At 34.1% G+C, this 12,602-nt stretch overlaps 1 protein-coding gene across 3 annotated transcripts in view; it reads right to left on the reverse strand.

Moving 5' to 3' along the window:
• Positions 1–758: 758 nt before the first annotated feature.
• The window catches only part of LOC126879181 (zinc finger protein 271-like), a 35,413-nt gene continuing 23,569 nt past the window's right edge, over positions 759–12,602 (reverse strand). For all 3 annotated transcript variants that reach the window (XM_050642223.1, XM_050642222.1, XM_050642221.1), the window contains exon 5: positions 759–3,152. In XM_050642223.1, coding sequence (XP_050498180.1) covers positions 1,123–3,152 — 2,030 coding nt within the window. In that variant the 3' untranslated portion in view covers positions 759–1,122. The remainder of the gene's footprint in view (positions 3,153–12,602) is intronic.

Genomic DNA, 12,602 nt, shown 5'->3' on the forward strand with positions numbered 1-12,602 from the left:
CTAAAAGGTTAAATTGCAGCTAAAGTAAAAACTCGCAACAATATCATTCACAAGCTTGCAATCACCTATTGGAGAGCCAATCCAGACACAATTAGGACAAGCGCCCTTGCATTAGTTTATTCAACAGCCGAATATTGTGCTCCAGTCTGGCTAAACAGTCACCATACCAACGTTCTAAATAGACACACGAGTAAATCAAACAATGAGATATATTACGGGGGACCATAAAGAGCAAGCCAACTCAATGTCTTACGGTTTTAAGTAACATTGCACCAACCAAGACACGACGGTTAGCTGCGACGGTTAGTCTCACATGGTTTGTCAAAGCTAATGTTGTATTGAACTGTTTAAAACAAATTTCACACTTGTGTTTCGAGATCTCTGTCGCAATTGGCCATGGTTCAGCTGATATATGTCGGTCTTTATTGGCAGTAAGGGATTCTTTTGACATTTCTGGTATTGAGCTTTAAAGACAGCTAACCGTCGTGTTTTGGTTGGTGCAATGTTACTTAAAACCGGAAGACATTGAGTTGGCTTGCTCTTTATGGTCCCCCGTAATATATCTCATTGTTTGATTTACTTTTGTGTCTATTTAGAACGTTGGTATGGTGACTGTTTAGCCAGACTGGAGCACAATATTCGGCTGTTGAATAAACTAATACAAGAGCGCTTGTCCTAATTGTGTCTGCTTTGGCTCCCCAACAGGTGTTTGCAAGCTTGTGAATGATATTGTTGCGAGTTTTTACTTTAGCTGCAATTTAACCTTTTAGTGGCGGGAAAATACTGTAGTCGCTAAAACTTTCGGTGCCCGGTAGACGGGAAACGACTAAAGTCAAATACAGAAAGACATGATTCATTCAGTAAATGATTCATTGGCGATTAAAATTACTTGCTGAAGTAAATCCGTGATAATATTACGGTCTTATCTACTTTGTCAACGATATCGCGTTACATGTGATTTCGTCACTTTTTTATGTACAATATATTTGAGTGTTAATTAGTTTATACGGAAGCGCTGTCCGCACCCGTCCAGCCGGTCACATTCTAGTAAGCCGGTGCCGTACCGAAAGGTACGAAAGTGTTGCTTGGTAAAATGCTATGGCAAAATGCTTGAAACAAATTTTACACTTGAAGCTTTTCTCCAGTGTGCACTCTCAAATGCCTTTTTAAATTACATTTTAGAGTAAACTGTTTCAAACAAATTTCACACTTGTGAGGTTTTTCTCCAGTGTGTATTTTCAGATGGTCTTTCAAAATACTTGCTCTGCCAAACTGCTTAAAACAAATTTCACACTTGTGAGGCTTTTCTCCAGTGTGCATTCTCAGATGGTTTTTCAAAGTAGTTTCTAAGGTGAATTGCTTTAAACAAATTTCACACTTGTGAGGCTTTTCTCCAGTGTGTAGTCTCACATGGTTTGCCAAAGCAAATGTTGTAGTGAACTGCTTGAAACAAATTTCACACTTGTGAGGTCTTTCTCCAGTGTGTATTCTCAAATGATTTTTTAGAAGATATGCATGAATAAACTGCTTCAAACAAATTTCACACTCGTGAGGCTTTTCGTCAGTGTGTATTCTCAGATGTTTTTTCAGAAGATATGAATGAGTAAACCGCTTGAAACAAATTTCACACTTGTGAGGCTTTTCTCCAGTGTGTAGTCTCACATGGTTTGCCAAAGCAAATGTTGTAGTGAACTGCTTGAAACAAATTTCACACTTGTGAGGTCTTTCTCCAGTGTGCATTCTCAGATGTTTTTTCAGAATATCTGCCTGAGTAAACTGCTTGAAACAAATTTCACACTTATGAGGTCTTTCTCCACTGTGCAGTCTCAAATGTTTTTTCAAATATCTTGATTCACTAAACTGTTTTAAACAAATTTCACACTTGTGAGGCTTTAAACAAATTTCTCCAGTGTGTGATCTCAAATGTACTTTCAAATCGCGTCTTTCTGCAAACCTCTTGAAACAAATATCACACTTGTGAGGTCTTTCTCCAGTGTGCACTCTCAAATGTATTTTCAAATTTCTTGATACACTAAACTGTTTTAAACAAATTTCACACTTATAAGGGGTTTCTCCAGTGTGTATTCTTATATGGTTTTTCAAACTATGTGCTGTAGTAAACTGCTTGAAACAAATTTCACACTTATGAGGTCTTTCTCCACTGTGCAGTCTCAAATGTTTTTTCAAATTACTTGAATCACTAAACTGTTTTAAACAAATTTCACACTTGTGAGGCTTTAAACAAATTTCTCTAGTGTGTGATCTCAAATGTACTTTCAAATCGCGTCTTTCTGTAAACCTCTTGAAACAAATATCACACTTGTGGGGTCTTTCTCCGGTGTGCACTCTCAAATGTTTTTTCAAATTTCTTGATACACTAAACTGTTTTAAACAAATTTCACACTTATAAGGGGTTTCTCCAGTGTGTATTCTTATATGGTTTTTCAAACTCTGTGCTGTAGTAAACTGGTTAAAACAAATATCACACTTGTGAGGTCTTTCTCCAGTGTGCACTACTAAATGTTTTTTCAAATTACTTGAATCACTAAACTGTTTTAAACAAATTTCACACTTGTGAGGCTTTTCTCCAGTGTGTATTCTCAAATGCCTTTTTAAAATAAATGCTGAACTAAATTGCTTGAAACAAATTTCACACTTGTTAATTTTTTCTCCAGCGTGTATTCTCAGATGATCTTTCAAAACACTTGGTCTAATAAACTGTTTCAAACAAATTTCACACTTGTGAGATCTTTCTCCAGTGTGAATTTTCAAATGCTCTCTCAAAATACTTGATCTGACAAACTGCTTAGAACAAATTTCACACTCAAAAGGCTTTTCTCCAGTGTGTATTCTCAGATGGTTTTTCAAAGTAGATTTAAAGCTGAATTGTTTTAAACAAATTTCACACTTGTGAGGCTTTTCTCCAGTGTGTTGTCTCACATGGTTCGTCAAAGCAAATGTTGTAATAAACCGCTTGAAACAAATTTCACACTTGTGAGGTTTTTCTCCAGTGTGTATTCTCAGATGGTATTTCAAAACATATGCTGTAGTTAACTGCTTGAAACAGATTTCACACTTGTAAGGTTTTTTGACTGTATGTACTCCCAGATGTTCTTTCACAGTTTCCTTTGAATTTTCCTCTTGGTGAAAAACTGAAACAAAAACCAACCATTAACCACGATACACTAACACCGGTATGCTCGATAGCCCATTAAAACTGGTCAGTTTTGCGCATGGCGTCACATGCGAAGCCGTTCGATTTTAGTTACGTTCTGTTTACATAGATTGTGATGTGATATTATTGTGTTAATTCGTTAGTATGTTTATTTAATGTCATATTGACAGCTTTAGGTGTATTATGCATTACATTTTATGTTTTTCTTGGAAATTCATAACCTACAGGAAATATTTAACAAATTCATTATTTCGGTAAATACAAATACAATTTTTAAACGCTTTTCTTTACTTCAATAGTTTGCATCAAATCTTTAGACGTTAATTTGACTGACTTTTCTTCAATGCAAATAAATGAAAATTTGCAGACATATGCATTCGCGGGAACAATACGCGAATAGTCAATAAAAAAAATGTTACGTTTATTAATTGTTTAAATAAAAAAACAATTTTAATGGAAAATGCTTAAATTCTCTTGTTTTTTACACTGTAGAAACTTAAAACTTTTAAAAAAATCCACAAGGAAAGAAAAGTTTTCCTGTAGTTGGCTGTATACCATCAATCACAAAAATTGGAATAAATCCTTTGTAAAAGGTATAAAATTTATTAAAATCCCTAAAGGGCTACATCAGAACAAAACGTTTTCGATTTTATTACAAAATCATCATCAGTGTAAGACCTAAAAGTAAGTATAACCTATTTTATTAATGTAAAATTGATATTTAAATTCTGACTAAGGTTTAAAACGAGTGGTTATACTCACAGTCTGGATGCTAGCTGAGCCACCAAAGAAATATAGGGGTAATAACCCTTCAAATATAAAATGTATGCTTTACAGATGCATATTTACTTAAAATGCCTTGTGATGGGCAAAAGGCAACAGGAATAATGCCCTAAGGTAAGGTATTTAAATTCCCAACATGTGGGATGCAAAAAAATTTGAGTTTACATTTCGATGACTTTATGGCAACTGAACGAAAGTTGAGTGATGTTTCTGAAAGGTGTCAAAGATCAAACCGAACAAAGTGACATAATGGTTACCATGTATTACCTCAGCCAACTGATTGTGTTATATTTTTTAAAAAAAGTTTCCAACAGTAATAACTAACATCAACAAAGATGTGGCTATAATAAAGTTTACCCCAATTTTGTAGGTTGTATTAAATGAGTTTTATAATGTGGATGGAGCAGTAGCCAGATTGTATGCAACCAACTATACATAATAATAATGAAAATAAATAAATTAGCTGGAAATGGATCCATTTATGTATAGGAACATCTGGGACCCAGTAATTAAGTGGGAAAATCTTTTGCTAAAATGTTTTATTTATGTGTAAAGGTTGATGATTGTGGTTCGAATTTAAAATGGAATCGAGTCCAAATGTGTTGATGAAAGTTAAGTATACTATGAATGAAAAATGGTTTAAATGTACTAATTGTAAGAGTAAATTGGGTAGTCTATTGTGTGTGGAGGTCTGATATCACAGTAGTGTTGAAATTATGATAAGTAGTATAATTTACAAGAGGAGGCTGATATGATATAAAGATATGTAGGTTGGTTGGCTAAAGATAGGTGTGTGTATTAAGGCTGTTTTATCAGTTGAAGCACATTGCAATGTTAAGTGGGCGTATCACTTACTTTCGTAGACTGGTTACGTCAGACACACGTGACTCCCTACTTGAAATTGATTGGAAGTAGGGAGTGCGACCGACAATTCGATCTTTACTCAGTGGCGCCGGCGGACAAGTATTTTAATGACAACAAAATGCATTATTCTCCATTCAAATTAGTTTTGTCGGGAATACCTTGTTAGATTGATTTTATCGTGGATAATATTTTAAAAAGAATTATCACATTTTTGTCACATAGTTTGGCCTAGGTCAAACTAGTTTATCCTGATATAATAAAGATTCACACTTCAGGATAAACTAGTACGGCCTTCTTCTTCTTCTTGTAGTGCCTATCCGTTTCGGATGTTGGCGGCCATCATGGCAATCTCTACTTTTCACACTGCTGCTCTGAAAAGATTTGTAGTGGTTGTGTTGAACCACGTACGTAGATTTTTCAGCCAGGAAATCCTTCGCCTAGTACGGCCTAGCCTGCACTAATTTAGCCGAGTCGAAAGTAATTTGACGAACATGTAAGGACTTTTACATGCGGCGAATTCCCAAATTACGTCCTTTATAATCCAAGGATGGTACTAAAAGTGAGAAATTTGACCTAGGCTGTCTGTCCGTCGGTCCGTCCGACCGCGAATATAACTGCTCCGTCACTATACTAGGTAGAATGACAAATAAGGTGTCAAATGAAAGCTTATAATCCAAGGATGGTACCAAAGGTGAGAAATTTGAGCTAGGCTGTCTGTCCGTCGGTCCGTCCGACCGCGAAAATAACTGCTCCGTCACTATACCAGGTAGAATGAAAAATGAGGTGTCAAATAAATGCTTTTAATCCGAAGATGTTATTAAAGGTGAGAAATCTTAGCGAGGCTGTCTGTCCGTCTTTCCGTCCGATCGCGAATGTAATTCTTCCGTCAATATACCAGATATAATGACAAATGAGGTGTCAAATGAAAGCTTAGAATCCAAGGCTGGTACTAAAGGTGAGAAAGGACCCCGCAGAAACCTTATGGGAAATGGCTCTCTGTCAAATGCTCTGATACTTTGGATTCTGGTAGTCCTTGATATGTAGAACAAAAGACTTCATGGGCGCGTAGCTCCAAAAAATTATAGTTCTGAGATATAAGCCTCTGAAGTTATAGGTACAGTGAGGACGTTTGAGTTGAAATAAATTCATTTTCTCGAGAATGGGGAGACTCTGGAGATAAATTACGAATCAGCTCGATTTTTATTTTTAAATAATAATTTTTTGGCGTATATATCATACTAGTGACGTCATCTATCTGGGCGCGATGACGCAATCGGTGATTTTTTTAAATAGGAATAGGGGTCGTGTGATAGCTCATTTGAAAGGTAATTTAATTCTCTATTCACTAATGTAAACATTAACATAATTATTTATACAGGGTGGCGAAAACTTTTTTTTAATTAAATTAATTGAGACAAAAAGAAGAATGTATATAATTTATTTATTTCGAAATACATTTTACTGCTGTCAGAAAACAGAAAAAAATGTTAATTTGAAAAATAAACATTGCCTTTCGCTTACATTAAATGTCCAAACTGCTAAGAGGTAGGTGGGTGGCAGCTTTAATATTGAATTTAAGCAAAAAACAATATTTATTTATCAAATAAATTTTTTTTCTGTTTTCTGACAGCAGTAAAATGTATTTCGAATTAAATAAATTATATACATTCTTCTTTTTGTCTCAATTAATTTAATTAAAAAAAATTGGGCACCCTGTATAAATGATTATGTTGATGTTTATATTAGTGAATAGAGAATTAAATAGCCTTTCAAATGAACTATCACACGACCCCTATTCCTATTTAAAAATATCATCGATTGCGTCATCACGCCCAGATGGATGACGTCACTAGTATGATATATAGGCCAAAAATTATAATTTAAAAATAAAAATTGACCTGATTCGTAATTTATCTCCAGAGTCGCCCATTCTCGAGAAAATGAATTTATTCCAACTCAAACGTCCTCTCTATACCTATATCTTCAGAGGCTTATATCTTAGAACTATGATTTTTTGGAGCTACGCGTCCATGGAGTCTTTTGTTCTACACATCAAGAATTACCACAATCCTAGGTTTCAGAGCATTTGACAGAGAGCCATTTCCCATAAAGTTTCTGCGGGGTCCTTTGTTCTAGGTCTTCCGGTTCTAGACGCTCACTTCAGGCCAAACTAGTTTGGGCTTTAGTAACATTCTTGGATTATAAGCTTTTATTTGACACCTCATTTTTCATTCTACCTGGTATAGTGACAGAGCAGTTATATTCGCGGTCGGACGGACCGACAGACAGACAGCATAGGTCAATTTTGTCACTTTTAGTACCATCCTTGGATTATAAGCTTTCATTTGACACCTCATTTGTCATTCTACCTGGTATAGTGACGGAGCAGTTATATTCGCGGTCGGACAGACCGACAGACAGACAGCCTAGGTCAAATTCCTAACTTTTAGTACCATCCTTGGATTATAAGCTTTCATTTAACACCTTGCTGAAAAATCTACGTACGTGGTTCAACACAACCACTAAAAGTATTTTCAGAGCAGCAGTGAGAAAAGTAGAGATTGCCATGATGATCGCCAATATCCGAAACGGATAGGCACTAGAAGAAGAATAAGAAGAAGGCCGTACTAGTTTATCCTGAAGTGTGAATCTTTATTATATCAGGATAAACTAGTTTGGCCTAGGCTAAACTAGTTTGGCCTGAAGTGTGTTTATTTATATCAAGATAAACTAGTTTAGCCTACGCGTGATATGATAAACTAGTTTGATCTAGGTCATACTAGTTTATCCTAGGCGGTTAGGACAAAGTAGTTTGGCCTAGGCCTAGGCCAAACTAGTTTGTCCCGAAATCGGGTTTGGCCGGTAACATATACATTATTTTAATATATTTATAGATTGCAGTTACATAAAAAAAGTATCCAATTGATGAATAAAACACAAATCGTGGATAGTAGTATAATTTTCTGTCTTATTTTAAAACACCCTGGGACTCATTTCTTATCTTGTCAACTTATATCCCTAAACTAATGTAATACTTAAAAATACGCGTAAACTAAAGAACTTGTAACTTATACCACTAAACTAATAATATATTATGTACTTAAAATACCCGTAAACTAAATAAGTTTAATGTTTTCAAAATAACTAAGAATACTGTAAACTGTAAACACTAAGCAAGTTGATGAAGAAAATACAAGAATGAATAACTGGAAATGGATTCTAATAATTCAAGCGAACTGACCGACTGACCGTACGTTCATGAGATTTGTCGTCACGAAGGCGATAACGATGAAACTAAGCGCCAATGCTGCGTAACTCGTTTCATTATTAGATTTCAATATTTTTACCAAATTTTCTTCAAAGTTGGAACACGCTTTTCTCGATTATTACTGGACACAGAAAGGTGAAAAAAAAATCAACGATTACAGAAAAAAAAACTCTTTCAAGTGATGGGAGTAAAAAGTTTGGTTATAATAGAACGTTAAACATTATAATCTAATTTTTCAACAGAATTTTCAAAAAAATAAAAAAAGTAAAACCATCATTTTAAAGGCAACATAATTTCGAACAACGTGTCCAAATTTCGAGACATTCTGTCGGTAAATAACAGAGAAAACACTGTCCCTAGGTTTTGGTGCACCGATAAAACAGCCTTAAATTGAAGTGAAAACAAGGTATCAATTGAACTCGTAACTTGGGTAGAAATGATAGGTCCTTTTATGTAACATAAACATCTAGGACTAAAAAAGTTTCAAGAATTAGGGTATATTTTTAACAAGTTACTGAGTTAAATTGAAAAGGTTTAAAATTGGATGGATGTATGAGGGTGTTTTGGAATACAGCTAGCATTGTTGGTAAATATCAGTTAATAACTAATGAAAACTATATGGTTAGATATCAAAATTATTTACTGTAATGAGGTGTTATGAGAAAGGCTGGGAGACCCAGAGATCATACTTAAACTCTAAGAGTAAAAGAGTGGAAGTATTATGATATGAACGAATTTTTTTTTTTTTTTTTTTTGTTTCGAAGTTAAGTTGGACCTAGGGCGAAAACTTGAAACGAATGATGATGTGTTGTGAGAATGGGGAGGAAGAAATCAAATAGTGTCAAAGTTGTGACTTGCAGATTTAACAACTGTGAGAAATAAAGTTGAAGTAGATTAATTTGGAAGACTAGTAGAAAATAAGGGGTAATGAGTTAATGTTTTAAATGTCAATGTGAGACAAGTAGATATGGAGGAAAATTAATATAAATGAAAAAAGGATTTATAAACAGCAAAGAAGTTCAGAGATTTAAGTTAAGAAAAAAGTTGACGATGTAAGGGATTGAAGTCACGATTAAAGGACACATGGCGGTTGACACAATTAGGGCTTCTTTGCTTTTCTTTAATTATTTCCAAGTCTTCGTATAGATCCAGTTTTAAAAAATTCTTTTGTGGTATGTTGTGAATTAGAGATACATTTTCCGGAATGTTAAGAGTGTGACTGTTTTGTTTTAAATGTTGAGAAAAGGTGGAAGTGTTCTCTCTTTTTGTGTGTTCAAGGGAACGAGATGCTAGTGACCTACAAGTTCTTCCTATATACGTAGCATCACAGTCAGAGCATTGAAGTTTGTAAACCCCACTACGATTCATGTAGTTAATAGGGTCTTTGGAGTTGGAAAGACATTGTCCTAAATTATTGGAAACTTTAAAAGAGATGTGTATGTTATCAACTGATCTCTTGATAATATTACTGATATCACCGGAAAGGCTCTCTTGATGGTAAGGCAATGAAACATAAATGGGTCTGGTGGTAAGGTCCCTGGGAAACGCAGCCTCCCTCAGAACCTTCAGTTGTCTCTTATGAAGTAGTTTGGTTATAAGGTTCGGTTCATAACCGTTATTGAAAGCAATTTGTTTCAGAGTGTTGAGTTCTTTTGTGTAGTTGGATTGAGATAGAGGGATGGTTTCTAGACGGTGTATGTAGCTGTGGAAGGCTGAGTACTTGTGTGAGATTGGATGGTTTGAAGAAAGGGATATGACATGATCAGTCTGTGTTGGTTTCCTATAAATACTAAAATCGAAGTGGTCATTTAATCTGGTGATGGTGAGGTCGAGAAAGTTAATTGAATTGGATGATTCCAGTTCCATAGTGAACTTAATGTTGGGGTGGATTTGATTAATTTTAGAAAGCAATAAATCAGCTGATGTGGGAGGTCCTGTTAAGAAAACTAAACAATCATCTACATATCGAAACCAATGTAGAATTTCAGGATTTTTTATAATGTGTGTGGATTCTAAATGATCCATAAATATATCAGCTAAGAGAGGAGATAGACAACTTCCCATAGCTAGGCCATCAGGTTGTCTATAATATGTATTATTGAATACAAAGAAATCTTGAGCTAAGCAAAATTGTAATAATTGGATTATTGAGTTGGTAGTAGACATAGTAATGGAGCTGGCTCTAAGAGGAGAATGTACCAGATTAATAGTTTCTTGTTTGGGGACCGAAGTAAAAAAGGTTGCTAACATCAAATGAAAGCATAGTAATGTTGGGATGAAGATTAATTTGTTGGAGTTTGTTGACTAGATGATTGGTGTTTTTGACTGAGAAGCGAGGGGAAAAATTCGTCATAGTGTTGATGAGGCTAAGTATGAATTTAGAGAGGATTGACACAGGAGTGTTTATGAAACTAACAACTGGACGAATAGGAATACCCTCTTTGTGTATCTTAGGTAAACCGTACAGTCTGGGTGTCAAAGGATTGCTGGGTAATTTGTAATAAGGTGCATCATGTTCTGAAAAAAATTATGTGAAAAGCTTGAGGTTATCTTTAAGTTTGTTTATGAACTTTTTGGAAGGATCCTCATGAAGTAGAGTGAAGTTATTATCAGATAAAAAGGTAGTAACTTTTTCATGATACAGATTTTGGTCTAAAATTAATAAGCAGGTTTTTAAAGCACTTTTATTAATAAATCATTCAAGTTGATGAATAAATACTAATTTTAAAAATAATCAGTTATTATTTACAGCATTAGAAGGACTTACTTACTAATCACAAGAAAAATCCAGGTCCGTATTAACAGCAAAATACAAAGTAATTCTGACCTTGAAAAAACACCCTGTATATTGAAATTTTTAAAATACGTTTGCACACCTGAAGAGAGCACGAAAACTAAGTTTAATGTCCGTCTTTAATTTTTTGTGCAGACAATTTAATGTCATTACTTTTGAAATTATATCGAAATTTTTATTATGAGTTCCCAGAGTTCTTAAAAATTTCGACATAATTTCAAAATTAAATTTATTAAATTGTCTGGCCAAAAAATTGAAGCTAACGATTAAACTTAGTTTTTTGTGCTCTTTTCATACCTATGTATGTGCAAACGGATTTTGAAAATTTCAATATACAGGGTGTTGTTTCAAGGTTACAATTACTTTATATTGTTTTGTTAATCCGGACCTGGATTTTTGTTGTGATTTGTAAGTGGGTCATTCGAATGTCGTAAATAAATATTGATTATTTTTAAAATGGGTATTTATTTAATAACTTTAATAATTTATTGTTAAAAGTGCTTTAAAAATCTGCTTTTTAATTTCAATGTTCTTAAAATTATCAATATATTTAATTTCAAAATTAGTCATTAAATTTCCTTAACGAAAAATTAAAGCAAACCGATAAACTCAAATGTTTGTGGTCTTTTCAAATGTGCAAACAAATTTTGAAAATTTCAATATACAGGGTGTTGTTTCAAGATAACAATTACTTTATTTTTTTTGTTAATCCGGACCTGGATTTTTCTTGTGATTAATAATTGGATCGTTCCAATGTGGCAAATAAGTATTGATTAATTTTAAAATAAGTATTTATTCAATAGCTTTAATAATTTATAATTAAAAAGTTATTAATACCTTCTTTTTAATGTCAGAGTTCTTAAAAAATTCAATATAATTTTAAAATTAAAGTCATAAAATTGTCTGGCCGAAAAATTGAAGCGAATGATTAGACTTAGTTTTTTGTGCTCTTTCAAATATGCAAACATATTTTCAAAATTTCAATATACAGGGTGTTGTTTTAAGGTCACAATTACTTTATAATTTTTTGTTAATCCGAAGTACAGAACATCAGAAAACAACGCAATATAAGCATAGTCGTAGACGTTGAAGGTCAAATTTTGACTACAATTGAAGATAAATTAAGAAGATGGAAAGAATATATGCAAGAATTATTCGAAGATGCTGCACGAAGTCCGTATGAAATAGACAATCCCTACGGCCCAGAAATAACAAACGAAGAAGTAACTATGGCCATTAAGCGGATTAAAGATGGGAAATCACCAGGACCTGATGAGGTGCATGGTGCAATTTTAAAGCTATTAGAGGCACAACAAATTACAGCTCTTACGAAGTTATTCAACAACATATACGAGACTGGTTACTTACCAAAAGACTGGCTACTATCAATATTCATTCCACTTCCCAAAAAAGCCAACGCTAGAAAATGTGAAGAACATAGATTAATTAGTTTGATGAGCCATGTACTTAAAGTACTCCTTAGTATCATTCACTCGCGCATATACACCAAATTAGAAGAACAGCTGAGTGAAGTTCAAGTTGGATTCAGATCAGGACTCGGAACGAGGGAAGCACTTTTCAGCTTGCAAGTTCTAATACAGAGAGCCACGGTTGTCAATTGCGATGTGTATGCATGTTTCATAGATTTCGAGAAGGCATTTGATAAAATCCCACATGGAAAACTAATCGATATCCTAAAAACATCAGGACTCGATGGT

This window comes from Diabrotica virgifera, chromosome 1 (genome assembly GCF_917563875.1).
Source record: "Diabrotica virgifera virgifera chromosome 1, PGI_DIABVI_V3a".
Classification (NCBI taxonomy): domain Eukaryota; kingdom Metazoa; phylum Arthropoda; class Insecta; order Coleoptera; family Chrysomelidae; genus Diabrotica; species Diabrotica virgifera.